At 46.7% G+C, this 16783-nt stretch overlaps 1 protein-coding gene across 1 annotated transcript in view; it reads left to right on the top strand.

Moving 5' to 3' along the window:
* The window catches only part of LOC137564478 (LON peptidase N-terminal domain and RING finger protein 1-like), a 94748-nt gene that overhangs the window by 27649 nt on the left and 50316 nt on the right, over positions 1–16783 (top strand). Inside the window, exon 5 of the mRNA XM_068278384.1 lies at positions 1008–1140. Within this exon, the coding sequence (XP_068134485.1) occupies positions 1008–1140 (133 nt within the window). The remainder of the gene's footprint in view (positions 1–1007; positions 1141–16783) is intronic.

Below are 16783 nucleotides of genomic sequence, written 5' to 3'. Positions count from 1 at the left end.
AGAGCTGCAACAGCGCCCCCGCTGGAGACAGGAAAGGTAAATATAGCAAGCCTTGTCAGGCTTGTCGAGGGAAGATTCCGGAACACTTCGGGGGAGCCAGCGCTGGACTGCCTGCAGCTACAGGGGAGGGGGAAGCCTCATTGGGATCCTGAAACTTCCCCCTACCAAGGTGAGTACCCCCCCCCCAGGGGAACTTTTTTTTTTGTTACGGGTTCTCTTTAAGAGTCTTAGCCAGCTGTTTATTACTGTCGTGTTTCCACATCTGCAATCATTTCCATTGCTTCTGTCTTGACAAGAAGTTAAGAAATCTCTTCAAGACAGCAATACATTTTTTTTTTGTTTTTTTTCAACAGTGTGGAAGTGCTAAAAAAAACTAACAGGATTCATGCAAGTCAGGAAGGGCCTCTGAGATCCCAGAGAGAGAGATAGATGTGGAGATGTCTTCAGTGGTGACACAGACAGCAATAGAACACAAACGTCTTTAATGCGGACCTGAACTCTTGCACAGGAAGGAAGGGAAATATAGAGAAATGCCCCCTGTATGTCTTTAGAGAGTTTAGCTTGTCTAATTCCCCCTCATCTCTGACTAATCACTACTGTAATTTGTGTCAGCTGGCTGCCTCGACAGAGCAGCTAATTTGTAAACACAGGGTGTTAACTCTGTCTGCTTCCATGAAAGCAGGAAGTAGACACACTGCAGATTTATTGCAGGATTTGTATCCGCTGTAACAAAGAAATGTTTTTCTTTAAAAGTTATTATGCCGTCGCTTATCTTTTAGAACAGAGAGGAAGTTCTGAGTTTACTGCGTTCTATATTATAGGGTATGGAAGACACAACAAATCTCCTGGGTCTGGGCTCATTAAATGCAGGGCTGCAAAATTCACCAGTTTATGAATATTTTGTAATGTAGTAGTAGATATACAATCAATATATTTTTTATGCCATTATATAGTTTATGAAGCTTCTATTAATTATATGTAAGTTGTCACGTTTTCTTCCCCTGCAGGGTGGTGAGAATGAGGAGACGCCTGCCGCAGTGCCCCCTAGTGGCGGAACACGAAAGTCCATGCCTTCACATCAAGAGCAAAGAAAACGAAAGGAGCTGGATGGAGCCGCCTCCCAGGATAGGCACAGACTAAGTAAGCAATTAAAATTAACAGGTCAGTAGTTAGTAACCAAGGCACGGTGACACACATGTTTCCCAGCTTAACATTGTGTTATAAGCAAAACAGACAAATGATACGCGCTCAAGGATGCACCTGAATTGTAAGCCATCAGCGGCAATGCAGAGCCCCCTAGGGCTGAATACATGCCTCTAATGCAAAACAGATGCAAAATTATGTGCTAACTCTAATCTAAAAATTTTAGAGTGAATTTAAAACAGTGAAGGCAGCTAGCCACTAGTATACTTACATTTAATTTTGCACAGTGGGAGACATGGCAGCGCTTTCAAACAACCTCATACCTGAATGGTTTAACTGCAATGGTGAGCAGAGCTCCAGAAACTGGACTAAATTACACACCCAGCATACACTTTGCCTGCAGTGTATGCTGGGTGTGTAATTTAGTCCAGTTTCTGGAGCTCTGCTCACCATTGCAGTTAAACCATTCAGGTATGCGGTTGTTTGAAAGCGCTGCCATGTCTCCCACTGTGTAACATTGTGTTATGCTTGCATTTAATCATGTTTAAAATGTAGCCTCCTAAAGTGAAGCAAAATTACCTGTATATAATTATATAGCAGTGACATCTTCTGCAGCACTTTACAGAGCACATAGTCATGTCACTGACTGTCCTCAGAGGAGCTCACACTCTAATCCTACCATAGTCATAGTCTGATGTCTTACCATATTATTATTATTATGTATTTATATAGCACTGACATCTTCTGCAGCACATTACACAGTACATAGTCATGTCACTGACTGTCCTCAGAGGAGCTCACACTCTAATCCTACCATAGTCATACTGTAATGTCCTACCATATTATTATTATGTATTTATATAGCACTGACATCTCCTGCAGCACATTACAGAGTACATAGTCATGTCACTGACTGTCCTCAGTGGAGCTCACAATCTAATCCTACCATAGTCATAGTGTAATGTCCTACCATATTATTATTATGTATTTATACAGCACTGACATCTTCTGCAGCACTTTACAGAGTACATAGTCATGTCACTGACTGTCCTCAGAGGAGCTCACACTCTAATCCTACCATAGTCATAGTCTAATGTCCTACCATATTATTATGTATTTATATAGCAGTGACATCTTCTGCAGCACTGTACAGAGTACATAGTCATGTCACTGACTGCCCTCAGAGGAGCTCACAATCTAATCCTACCATAATCATAGTGTAATGTCCTACCATATTATTATTATGTATTTATATATCACTGACATCTTCTGCAGCACATTACAGAGTACATAGTCATGTCACTCACCGACTGTCCTCAGAGGAGCTCACAATCTAATCCTACCATAGTCATAGTGTAATGTCCTACCATGTTATTATTATGTATGTATATAGCACTGACCTCTCCTGCAGCACATTACAGAGTACATAGTCATGTCACTGACTGTCCTCAGAGGAGCTCACACTCTAATCCTCCCATAGTCATAGTCTAATGTCCTACCATATTATTATTATGTATTTATATAGCCCTGACATCTCCTGCAGCACATTACAGAGTACATAGTCATGTCACTGACTGTCCTCAGAGGAGTTCACAAACTAATCCTACCATAGTCATAGCCTAATGTCCTACCATATTATTATTATTATGTATTTATATAGCACTGACATCTTCTGTAGCACTTTACAGAGTACACAGTCATGTCACTGACTGTCCTCAGAGGAGCTCACAATCTAATCCTACCATAGTCATAGCCTAATGTCCTACCATATTATTATTATGTATTTATATAGCACTGACATCTTCTGCAGCACATTACAGAGTACATAGTCATGTCACTGACTGTCCTCAGAGGAGCTCACAATCTAATCCTACCATAGTCCTAGTCATATGTCCTACCATATTATTATTATGTATTTATATAGCACTGACATCTCCTGCAGCACATTACAGAGTACATAGTCATGTCACTGACTGTCCTCAGAGGAACTTACACTCTAATCCTACCATAGTCCTAGTCTAATGTCCTACCATATTATTATTATGTATTTATATAGCAGTGACATCTTCTGCAGCACATTACAGAGTACATAGTCATGTCACTGACTGTCCTCAGAGGAGTTCACACTCTAATCCTACCATAGTCATAGTGTAATGTCCTACCATATTATTATTATGTATTTACATAGCACTGACATCTTCTGCAGCACATTACAGAGTACATAGTCATGTCACTGACTGTCCTCAGAGGAGCTCACACTCTAATCCTACTATAGTCTAATGTCCTACCATATTATTATGTATTTATATAGCACTGACATCTCTTGCAGCACATTACAGAGTACATAGTCATGTCACTGACTGTCCTCAGAGGAGCTCACACTCTAATCCTACTATAGTCTAATGTCCTACCATATTATTATTATGTATTTATATAGCACTGACATCTCCTGCAGCACATTACAGAGTACATAGTCATGTCACTGACTGTCCTACCATATCCAATCTCACCATAATAATGCCATTCTTGGGGAGTTAATGCCCCAACAGATGCTCAGTAAGTGTCGGCTAATGGGGATTGGGATCCGATCCCTTGGAGAACATTGCAGGGCCGAGGATGTGCAGATGCGTTGCTAGCCTGCTGGCAAGCAATGTGTTGTGTTCTATGCAAGGGGGGGGGGGGGGGGGGGGTGGAGAGTGATGTTACACGGCAGGCGGGTTAAGTGGGGAAAACAATGTTATCTGCCGTCGCTCAGCCAAATGATCAGCCAGGTCGGATCGCTGGCCAAGCGGTCATTGTGACAATAGGAGCTTCCATACACATGCTGAATTCTCGGGAGGGGCAACCGTTATCGGTCATATAACGCCATGGAAACGGTTTCTCAGGGTTCTCCGTAAACGTAAGAAAAGCCACTGTATTCAGTCTGTGGATGTGGCGTCCCTCTGCCTGTTCCTGCTTTTTTGCATGGCCAGCACAGCAGAAGTTGGAGGGGCTGTGGCCAGCATGGGGGGATGCGGGAAGGGGTGTGTTCAGCTCTGCACGAGTAGGAGTGGGTGTGGCCAGCATGGGTAGAGTGGGAAGGGGTGTGGTCAGCACTGCATGAGTAGGGATGGGTGTGGCCAGCATGGGAAAAGTGGGATGGGGTGTGGCCAGCAATGCATGAGTCGTTTTGGGTGTGGCCAGCGTGGGAAGGGGTGTGGTCAGCACGGCATGGGTAGGAGTGGGTGTGGCCAGGGCATGAAGAGTTGTTGCTAGGCTTCCAAACCGGGAAATCCAGCCAAGCCCCCGAGACTTTCTACAGCCTCATTACTTAGAGGAAATGTATGATTCGGTAGTAAGAGCAGAAGCAGGCTGCCCATCCGCTCCCAGGCAGTGCATTCGCTTACGCTAGCTTTCTAGCATCAGGTTAGACATTCTTGCTTGCAGCAGTAAAGTGATATACTACACAGCCTTATTGCAAGACCCAATGTACTGTAACTCAATCCAGGGACCCTGAGCAGCAGTAAAAACTAAAATCTAGACTTACCTGGGGCTTCCTCCAGCCCCCCAGAGCCTGTGAGGTCCCTCAGCATCCTCTCGGTCCCCTCCGTGGTCCTGCTGGTGGCTCCGTAAACCTGGAAACTTCGGCTGAAGTGAAGCACTTGAGGCCTGCCCAGCGTGTCATCGTGCCCGTTGCCTGTATGGGTCCTGCGCTGGAGCGGTTCAGTCTATTGAGTACCACGCATGCGCTGGACACTTACGGCAATGGCTACGTGATTGTGCCGGGTGCATGCGCAGGCCGCAAATGTACAACTTGCGCCAACAGAACCAAGGAGGGGACCCAGAGGACACCAAGGGACCTGGTGGTGGTGGGGGGGGGGGGGCTAGTTGAAGCCCTCCAGATAAGTCCATATTTGCTTCTTACATCTCTGCTCAGGGTGCCTATAAAGGTTTTTTTTAACCTTTTCTTTTTTTTTTTAAGAAAAAAAAAAGTGTTACTTACTTGCCTGCAGACGTCCTGTCCCTCGCTGCGGCTCACATTCCGTATTTTTGTCTTAGGAGTCGGCCGCCACTGCACCTGCACAGGACGCTCCCAGTGGGAGTGTGGACCTGCGCGGCCACGGCAGCACAGTGGCTGGTCGACTCCTTAGTTGAAAATACGGAAAGTGAGCCGTGGCAGGGGACTGGAGGAACCTTGAGGATCAGCGTGGGATAGGACACCTGCAGGGGGCCAGTAGAAGCCACTGGTAAGGGAAACTTTTTTTTTTTTTCTCTAAGTAAGGTTAAAGAACCCCTTTAAGCTGTGTGAACACACGCTAGATCATCTTATCTTAGATCATTTTTGTGATTATTTTGGGTAAAAATCTTGCATTAGCAGAGGTGTCCCCCCCCCCCCCCCCCCCCCCCCAATATCATCAGTCTCCACTCCATCGATCCGTACTATCACTCAGCCTGTCCCTGTTGTGATTTCTGCTGCAGATGCAATGGGAGGTCATCTGCCTGTCCTCTCCCCTTCACTCTCCTTAGAACATATTGGGGTGCCTGCCAGCTTCACATCTGCACTGTGATCACAGAAGATCATTTGAGGTGATGTTTATCCCCAGAGTGTTCTCAGCTTAGGCAAGAGGAGCTTGTGAAATGTTCTGTTCCTCGAGAAAAACAAGAGGCATAAATAAGAAGAAAGAAAGAAAAAAAACCCTGATTGTAATTACACTTAGCAGGCATAAAATTAAAAGCAAACACTTTGGAAGAGAGAGAGAAGGCAAACAGAATCGTAATAACAAGGTCAAGCAAGGTGAGAGATGGCAGAGCGGGGAGCGGGCTGGTGGAATACGCACTGCAGACATGCTGGGCCCCTGCAAAACTTTGGATGGGGCCCCCTCACCCCCCCCCCCCCCCCCCACACACACACACACACACGCTTTCTGCACTGAGAACCAATGTTATTCAGTCGGCTAGTGCACACTGGTATGTGTTGTCCTGTGCAGAAAATGCCTGCAATGCTTCACTGCTGTCTGTTTTTATCAGTTATTTATTTATTGTATTTATAAAGGGCCAACATATTACGCAGCGCTGGTTACATTAGCTTCTGTGATATAATGTGCATGTTTCACACATACAGACACACATGGGGCTTGATTCACTATGCGGGCGTGTATAAAAAAAGGGCGCCTGGAAAAAAGGGCGCGGGATATAGCCGAAATTGTAAGTTTTAATGCAAAACCATATTTTTCGTTTAAGAGGTTGTAAACGAAAATTTAGTGGTAAATAGGTTAAATAAACGGAAATGAAATGGCAAAATACCGTCTATAACAACAAACGATTTCTGAAAAAAAAGTCAAATTGCGTCTATAACAAAAACAAATATTTACACTTGTATTAAGCACAGGGCCGGATTTCTGGGAAGGTCGCAGAGGCCATGGCCTAGGGCGATAAAAATTAGCAGGGCGCAGGATTCAGAGTGATAAGAGGTCACATGTCAAAGTAAATCGCCTCTCCTGCTTTGCTCTGGTCTGCCTGAATTCCAGAGATCCCTGCATCTCTCTTACTTGTGCAAAGTGTGTGTTATGGCAGTCAGCATCTGCTGTCACCTGTATGATGAGAGGGGACAAACAATCTGCTGTGAGAAGAAAAATATATGGGCTCAAGTAGCAGAACTCTTGAGTTCCGATTAGTTTTTTTCATGCAGCACGCATTCACGGGCAGGAATCAGCAGCTCTCCCCCCTCCCTGACTGATGTTAGTTTATTACTAGTAGGTCAGTGCTGTTAAAGACCTCAGATCTGTTAAATGTATGGCTTTTTTTTCTCCTAGAGAATGACAACAACATTCTTTGTGCTACAGTTTAACTCTTTCCTGATTTTTTTTTTTTTTGCCAGCAAAGTACTGTGTTGACCATCCGTGAAAGCAGGATGTTTTGAAACAGAATGACAACTGCGTTACATTTATTTATATTTACAAAACAATCAATGCATCTCCTGCTGACTGTATCTATAGCTGTGTGCCTAACATCTTGTATACAGGAACAAAGTCTGAAGACGACTCTCACTGTTTTTCTTTTGGTTAGCCAATAAAAAGTGTTGTTCTGTTACAAAACTTCCTGCTGACTGATTTTAAGATCTGTCTTAAGTGCTAAATTGTCACTGTGTAAAGTACACCTGAGCTTATGCTAGGTACACACAATGCAATTTTCTGACAGATTTACTGTCAGATCGACTATTTCCAACATGTCCGATCTGCTTTCCAATCAATTTTCTGAATGATTTTTCAGAGAAGTGAACAGCAAATTGATCGAAAACTTTAAATTAGATCAGGCATGATGGAAATAATCGACCTGACAGTAAATCTGTCAGAAAATTGCATCCTTTGGAAGGGCTTGTCAGCCCGAAACAGCGTCTGTCACTGTTATGCTTTGATTCATTAACCAGCTGAGCGGTCTGGACGAGCTCAGCTCGTCCAACACCGCCAGCGGCTGCCGCTCAGGCCCTGCTGGGCCGATTTTGATGAAATAAAAAGCAGCACACGCAGCCGGCACTTTGCCAGCCGCGTGTGCTGCCTGATCGCCGCCGCTCTGCGGCGATTCGCCGCGAGCAGCGGCGAAAGAGGGCCCCCCTAGCCGCCTGAGCCCTGCGCAGCCGGAACAAAAAGTTCCGGCCAGCGCTAAGGGCTGGATCGGAGGCGACTGACGTCAGGACGTCGGCTGACGTCGATGACGTCACTCCGCTCGTCGCTATGGCGACGATATAAGCAAAACAAGGAAGGCCGCTCATTGCGGCCTTCCTTGTTTATTCTGGGCGCCGGAGGCGATCGGAAGATCGCCTCCGGAGCGCCCTCTAGTGGGCTTTCATGCAGCCAACTTTCAGTTGGCTGCATGAAATAGTTTTTTTTTTATTTAAAAAAAACCCTCCCGCAGCCACCCTGGCGATTTAATCAGAACGCCAGGGTGGTTAAAGAGCTTTATTTACTATTGGTGGTGCTGACCCATTCATCCTTTGACTGCACTGGTCCCAAGAGACACTGGGACGGGGTCGTGGCACACCTCTTGTTGCTGGAGTGCTCCTCACCTCACTATACTTTGTACCTTTTAACCTCCCTGGCGTTCTATTGAGATCGCCAGGGAGGCTGCGGGAGGGTTTTTTTTTAATAAAAAAAAAACTATTTCATGCAGCCAACTGAAAGTTGGCTGCATGAAAGCCCACTAGAGGGCGCTCCGGAGGCGTTCTTCCGATCGCCTCCGGCGCCCAGAATAAACAAGGAAGGCCGCAATGAGCGGCCTTCCTTGTTTTGCTTAGATCGTCGCCATAGCGACGAGCGGAGTGACGTCATGGACGTCAGCCGACGTCCTGACGTCAGCCGCCTCCGATCCAGCCCTTAGCGCTGGCCGGAACTTTTTGTTCCGGCTGCGCAGGGCTCAGGCGGCTGGGGGGACCCTCTTTCGTCGCTGCTCGCGGCGAATCGCCGCAGAGCGGCGGCGATCAGGCAGCACACGCGGCTGGCAAAGTGCCGGCTGCGTGTGCTGCACTTTATTTGATGAAAATCGGCCCAGCAGGGCCTGAGCGGCAGCCTCCGGCGGTGATGGACGAGCTGAGCTCGTCCATACCGCCCAGGTGGTTAAACAAGTGGCAGCAAATAAAAAAGTACATAAATAAAAAGACAGAACCCAGGGCCGGGCCGAGGCATAGGCTGGAGAGGCTCCAGCCTCAGGGCGCAGTGTAGGAGGGGGCTCACAATTCATTCAGCTGTCATTCCTAATTGTGTATGAAGCAGAAAGAAGTAAGAAAAGGGGATACATGGCAGTGACTGCAAGCCAGATAACTAGATATTAAGGTGTTGGGGAGGTTGTGGGCCCTGTGGCCCTCTTAGTCTAATAGCAATCAGTGTGTGACGCCTGGGGTGGGAGGGATGGAGGGGCCACTTAGTCTAATAGCAATCAGTGTGTGACGGCTGGGGTGGCAGGGATGGGGAGGCGCCTCTTAGTGTAATAGCAATCAGTGTGTGACGGCTGGGGTGGGAGGGATGGAGGGGGACACCTCTTAGTGTAATAGCAATCAGTGTGTGACGGCTGGGGTGGGAGGGATGGGGGAGGGGCCTCTTAGTGTAATAGCAATCAGTGTGTGACGGCTGGGGTGGGAGGGATGGAGGGGCCTCTTAGTGTAATAGCAATCAGTGTGTGACGGCTGGGGTGGGAGGGATGGAGGAGGGGCCTCTTAGTGTAATAGCAATCAGTGTGTGACGGCTGGGGTGGGAGAGATGGGGGAGGGGCCTCTTAGTGTAATAGCAATCAGTGTGTGACGGCTGGGGTGGGAGGGATGGGGAGGGGCCTCTTAGTGTAATAGCAATCAGTGTGTGACGGCTGGGGTGGGAGGGACGGGGGGGCCTCTTAGTGTAATAGCAATCAGTGTGTGACGGCTGGGGTGGGAGGGATGGAGAGGCCTCTTAGTGTAATAGCAATCAGTGTGTGACGGCTGGGGTGGGAGGGATGGGGGAGGAGCCTCTTAGTGTAATAGCAATCAGTGTGTGACGGCTGGGGTGGGAGGGATGGAGAGGCCTCTTAGTGTAATAGCAATCAGTGTGTGACGGCTGGGGTGAGAGGGATGAGGGAGGGGCCTCTTAGTGTAATAGCAATCAGTGTGTGACGGCTGGGGTGGGAGGGATGGGAGGGGCCTCTTAGTGTAATAGCAATCAGTGTGTGACGGCTGGGGTGGGAGGGATGGGAGGGGCCTCTTAGTGTAATAGCAATCAGTGTGTGACGGCTGGGGTGGGAGGGATGGGGGAGGGGCCTCTTAGTGTAATAGCAATCAGTGTGTGACGGCTGGGGGCGGGAGGGATGGAGGGGCCTCTTAGTGTAATAGCAATCTGTGTGTGATGGCTGGGGTGGGAGGGATGGGGAGGGGCCTCTTAGTGTAATAGCAATCAGTGTGTGACGGCTGGCGTGGGAGGGATGGAGGGGCCTCTTAGTGTAATAGCAATCAGTGTGTGACGGCTGGGGTGGGAGGGATGGAGGGGCCTCTTAGTGTAATAGCAATCAGTGTGTGACGGCTGGGGTGGGAGGGATGGAGGAGGGGCCTCTTAGTGTAATAGCAATCAGTGTGTGACGACTGGGGTGGGAGGGATGGGGAGGGGCCTCTTAGTGTAATAGCAATCAGTGTGTGACGGCTGGGGGCGGGAGGGATGGAGGGGCGCACTTTGGTGTCTCAGCCTTGGGTGCTGGAGGACCTTGTCCCTGCTCTGACAGAACCCCTGTATAACTGGATGAACTAAGTGTTAACAACTGCCTCTGAGTTGAAGGGTTTGGGGGGTTTTTATTTTAGAGTAACCGAAGTGACATGTGACATGATGAGACAGACATGGGTATGTACAGTGCCAAGCACACTAATAACTAGGCTGTGTTCCTTTTTTTTCTTTCTCTGCCTGAGAGAGTTAATCAGGTATGTAAGTGGCAGTTCCTGTCCGGGTCGGACTGGGTCAGATTATAGCATAACTCTCACTGATTATTAATTACAGCCATAAAACACTTTCCTGTCAATAAATGGCTTATGAGAACAGGAAAGAGATAAAAAGGGTCAATAGTTCATAGATTTGAGCTCTAGTGTACTTCAATGAAGGTGTCATTGAGCAGAGACAACGAAACAGTAAAAACTTAAGCGGAACTGAAGTTTTAAAACAAACCGTTTCACTTACCTGGGGCTTCCTCAAGCCCCCAGCAGCGGTCTTGTCCCGCGCCGGTCCTCCACGAGTCTCCGTTCTCCCGCCGCCAGCTACTTTCAGTTTTGCCGCCGGGCCACTGCGCCTGCGCGGCTCTGGTCAAGCGTATCCTTCTTCACGTTCCAGTCTGCAATATCGCTATTGCAGACGGCAACACGTAAAAAGGATACGCTTGGCAGAGCTGCGCAGGCCTCGACTTATAAGTCGAGGAACGAAACAGAGCAGCAGCAGGAGAACGGTGGATCGTGGAGGACCGGCGCGGGGCAGAGCGGCTGCAGGGGGCCAGCAGGAGCCCCAAGTAAGTGAAACAGTTTGTTTTAAAACTTACTTCAGTTCCGCTTTAAAAACTAGATTAAAATATAAAACAAAACTGCAGGGCATCTAAAAACAGTCATTTTTAGAAGGAGGAGGAGGATAGATACAGTTGTTTTTCTCATCAGTGTATTTTCACCTCGGATGTCCTTTTAAAGGACACCCAAGGCGAAAATAAACTAATGAAATAAACAATTGTATTTATCTTCCTTCTCCTTAAAATCACTTTTCAAGATATTCCACAGTTTTATTTTATATTAAATCCACTTTTTAAGTTTTAACTGTTTTATTGTTTTTGCTCAATGACACATTCATTGAAGTATGCCAGAGCTAAAATCTTTGAACTATTGACCCTTTTTATCTCTTTCCTGCTCTCAAAAGCCATTTTCTGCTAGGAAAGTGTTTTATAGTTGGAATTTCTTATTAGTGAGGGTCACACTGCAGTCACTTCCTGTCTGAGTCAGGATTGAGTCAGCCACTTACATACCTGATATTTAACTCTTTCAGGCAGAGAAAGAAAACAAGGAACACAGCCTAGTTATTTGTGTGCTAGGCACTGTACATACCCATGTCTATCTCATCATGTCACATGTCACTTCGGGTATCCTTTAACCACTTCCCGACCGCCTAACGCACAGAGGCGGCCAAAAAGTGGAGCCCACAAGGACCAGCTCATGCCCAAAGGCGGCGGTCCTTGTAGGGGCATGGGCGGCGCGATCGCGTCATTTGTGACGTGATCGGCCGCCGGGGACTGGCTCCGCCGGCGAGTTACTAGCACCCGGATCGCCGCATACAAAGTGTATAATACACTTTGTAATGTATATAAAGTCTATTATACAGGCTGCCTCCTGCCTTGGTGGTCCCAGTGTCCGAGGGACCACCAGGGCAGGCTGCAGCCACCCTAGTCTGCACCCAAGCACACTGATTTCCACCCCCCAGACCACTGTTTGCACCCAATCACCCCCCTAATCACCCATCAATAACTCCCTCTCACTATCTGTCAACGCTATTTTTTTTTTATTCCCTAAACTGCCCCCTGCTCCCTCCTGATCACCCCCCACCCCTCAGATTCTCTCCAAACCACCCCCCCCCAGACACTTCCCCCCCCCCCCCTCCCCACCCCCTGTGTACTGTATGCATCTATCCCCCTGATCACCTGTCAATCACCTGTCAATCACCCATCAATCACCGCCTATCACTGCCACCCATCAATCAACCTCTAACCTGCCCCTTGTGGGCAATCTGATCACCCACCCACACCAATAGATCGCCCGCAGATCCGACGTCAGATCACCTCCCAAGTGCATTGTTTACATCTGTTCTCTACCCTAAACACCCACTAATTACCCATCAATCACCCATCAATCACCCCCTATCACCACCTGTCACTGTTACCCATCAGATCAGACCCTAATCTGCCCCTTGCGGGCACCCAATCACCCGCCTACACGCTCAGATTGCCCTCAGACCCCCCCCCCCCCCCCCCCCTTATCAATTCGCCAGTGCAATATTTACATCTGTTCTTCCCTGTAATAACCCACTGATCACCTGTCAATCACCCATCAATCACCCCCTGTCACAGCCACCCATCAATCAGCCCCTAATCTGACCCCGGGCAATCTGATCACCCACCCACACCATTAGATCACCCGCAGATCCGACGTCCGATCACCTCCCAAGTGCAGTGTTTACATCTGTTCTCTACCCTAAACACCCACTAATTACCCATCAATCACCCCCTGTCACTGCTACCTATCAGATTAGACCCCTATCTGCCCCTAGGGCACTTAATCACCCGCCCACACCCTCAGGATGCCCTCAGACCCCAGCCCTGATCACCTCGCCAGTGCATTGCTTGCATCTATTCCCCCCCCGTTATCACACCGTGAGACACCCATCAATCACCTCCTGTCACCCCCTAGCACACCTACCCATCAGATCAGGCCCTAATTTGCCCCGTGTGAGCTCCTGATCACTCGGCCAAACCCTCAGACCCCCTTCCGATCACCTCCCCAGTGCATTGATTGCATCTATTTTCACCTCTAACCACCCCCTGAGACACCCATCAATCACCTCCTGTCACCCCCCCCTAGCACTCCTATCCATCAGATCAGGCCCTATACAACCTGTCATCTAAAAGGCCACCCTGCTTATGACCGGTTCCACAAAATTCACCCCCTCATAGACCACCTGTCATCAAAATTTGCAGATGCTTATACCCCTGAACAGTCATTTTGAGACATTTGGTTTCCAGACTACTCACGGTTTTGGGCCCGTAAAATGCCAGGGCGGTATAGGAATCCCACAAGTGACCCCATTTTAGAAAAAAAGACACCCCAAGGTATTCTGTTAGGTGTATGACAAGTTCATAGAAGATTTTATTTTTTGTCAAAAGTTGGTGAAAAAAAAAAACAATAAAAATCAATTTCCGCTAACTGTTGACAAAAAATAAAATCATCTATGAACTCGCCATACACCTAACGGAATACCTTGGGGTGTCTTCTTTCTAAAATGGGGTCACTTGTGGGGTTCCTATACTGCCCTGGCATTTTAGGGGCCCTAAACCGTGAGGAGTAGTCTAGAAAACGAATGCCTCAAAATGACCTGTGAATAGGACGTTGGGCCCCTTAGCGCACCTAGGCTGCAAAAAAGTGTCACATGTGGAACCGCCGTACTCAGGAAAAGTAGTATAATGTGTTTTGGGGTGTATTTTTACACATACCCATGCTGGGTGGGAGAAATCTCTCTGTAAATGGACAATTGTGTGTAAAAAAAAAAAATCAAACAATTGTCATTTACAGAGATATTTCTCCCACCCAGCATGGGTATGTGTAAAAATACACCCCAAAACACATTATAATACTTCTCCTGAGTACGGCGGTACCACATGTGTGGCACTTTTTTACACCCTAAGTACGCTAAGGGGCCCAAAGTCCAATGAGTACCTTTAGGATTTCACAGGTCATTTTGCGACATTTGGTTTCAAGACTACTCCTCGCGGTTTAGGGCCCCTAAAATGCCAGGGCAGTATAGGAACCCCACAAATGACCCCATTCTAGAAAGAAGACACCCAAAGGTATTCCGTTAGTAGTATGGTGAGTTCATAGAAGATTTTATTTTTTGTCACAAATTAGCGGAAAATGACACTTTGTGAAAAAAAAAATTAAAATCAATTTCCGCTAACTTGCGACAAAAAATAAAATCTTCTATGAACTCGCCATACTCCTAACGGAATACCTTGGGGTGTCTTCTTTCTAAAATGGGGTCATTAGTGGGGTTCCTATACTGCCCTGGCATTTTAGGGGCCCTAAACCGTGAGGAGTAGTCTTGAAACCAAATGTCGCAAAATGACCTGTGAAATCCTAAAGGTACTCATTGGACTTTGGGCCCCTTAACGCAGTTAGGGTGCAAAAAATTGCCACACATGTGGTATTGCCGTACTCAGGAGAAGTAGTATAATGTGTTTTGGGGTGTATTTTTCCACATACCCATGCTGAGTGGGAGAAATATCTCTGTAAATGGACAATTGTGTGTAAAAAAAAAAAAATCAAACAATTGTCATTTACAGAGATATTTCTCCCACCCAGCATGGGTATGTGTAAAAATACTCCCCAAAACACATTATACTACTTCTCCTGAGTACGGCAATACCACATGTGTGGCACTTTTTTGCAGCCTAACTGCGCTAAGGGGCCCAAAGTCCAATTAGCACCTTTAGGCTTTACAGGGGTGCTTACAATTTAGCACCCCCCAAAATGTCAGGACAGTAAACACACCCCACAAATGACCCCATTTTGGAAAGTAGACACTTCAAGGTATTCAGAGAGGAGCATGGTGAGTCCGTGGCAGATTTCATTATTTTTTGTCGCAAGTTAGAAGAAATGGAAACTTTTTTTTTTTTTGTCACAAAGTGTCATTTTCCGCTTACTTGTGACAAAAAATAATATCTTCTATGAACTCACTATGCCTCTCAGTGAATACTTTGGGATGTCTTCTTTCCAAAATGGGGTCATTTGGGGGGTATTTATACTATCCTGGAATTCTAGCCCCTCATGAAACATGTCAGGTGGTCAGAAAAGTCAGAGATGCTGGAAAATGGGAAAATTCACTTTTTGCACCATAGTTTGTAAACGCTATAACTTTTACCCAAACCAATCAATATAGGCTGAATGGTTTTTTTTTTTTAATCAAAAATATGTTTGTCCACATTTTTCGTGCTGCATGTATACAGAAATGTTACTTTATTTGAAAAATACCAGCACAGAAAGTTAAAAAAATCCTTTTTTTTGACAAAATTCATGTCTTTTTTGATGAATATAATAAAAAGTAAAACTCGCAGCAGCAATCAAATAGCACCAAAAGAAAGCTTTATTAGTAACAAGAAAAGGAGCCAAAATTCATTTAGGTGGTAGGTTGTATGAGCGAGCAATAAACCGTTAAAGCTGCAGTGGTCTGAATGGAAAAAAAGTGCCTCGTCCTTAAGGGGGGTAAAGCCCACGGTCCTTAAGTGGTTAAGCCAACATAAGTGAGAAAAAAACTCTCAAAAACTGTCCCCATACTGTGTGGTATTAATAAATACTTTCATGTAATATGCTAGTGCTGGCGCTGTACTCCGTGCACTGACAGTTTTTAGCACGGACATGGACAATGCGCTATAAAGCGAACATCTCATACTAGTGACTCAGCAGCACTTGACCTCCTCTTGGCGTCCTCCCCGCCTACTCCTAGCTTTATTTCACCACATTTGATTCTGACTATAAAAAGCACATGACTCACTTCCATCTGCCAATTAAATCCCAGATCCTGAAAGCCACATTCCGTGACCGCGGGCTTCCCTTGTGAGGGTTCTCTGAAGCAGTGGATAGCGTTGCTTGCCTGTGGCTTCTCCATCCAGGGGTAGTTTGGTCAAACTGGTCCAAATGTTTGGAAGTCAAAAGGTATTAAACCCCAACCCCATTGAAATCGTCTGGATTATTTTAGCTCCCAGAGGGCAAAGACAACAGCCAAATTCACCAAAAATGGCAAGGGAAGCCTACCAAATGGCTGGGAAATACTGTATATTGCAATTTTTCTACCGATCTTCCCGGTGGCGTCTTCTACACTAATACGTCTTCTAGCGGCGTCCATGCATCTATGTATGGCATGTCATGTGACCTACATAAGATCACGGGAAATGCCGGAACTTGTACACAGACGATGCCGGAAAGTGTAGAAGGCGGCGCCCGGAGGATCGATAAGCAGTTTCTGCTGGCAAGCTGCGAGCAAACGTATTCACAAGTTCACACGTACGCAGTTTCCACCTGTGCCTGATATTGGGGTCTTTGCTGCGTTATCTAACACCTGTACACCTACAAGAAGTACGGTAAATTTGTTTTTGGCTCCGCCTACGTTTTGTAACCTTGACACACAGTCACTCAATGACCAAGTTTGTGAGCTTTCAGGTTCCTGGAATCAAAAATGTGTGAATGGAAGCAGGTTATCCACCAAGGAAATCTGATTGGCTGTTTGTGGCCCCGCCCCTTTAGTGAATTTGAACCCCAGTCACCCAATGACCGACTGTAGCAAGTTTAAAGCCTCTGCCATTAACAGTGTAAGAATGGCAGCAGTTTAAATATTCCCCTTGAAAATCAACAGGTGAATTTTAA

The sequence above is a fragment of the Hyperolius riggenbachi genome, chromosome 3 (genome assembly GCF_040937935.1).
Source record: "Hyperolius riggenbachi isolate aHypRig1 chromosome 3, aHypRig1.pri, whole genome shotgun sequence".
Taxonomy (NCBI): domain Eukaryota; kingdom Metazoa; phylum Chordata; class Amphibia; order Anura; family Hyperoliidae; genus Hyperolius; species Hyperolius riggenbachi.
The sequence above is the reverse complement of the archived record's forward strand: the minus strand, read 5'-3'. Positions and strand labels throughout refer to the sequence as shown.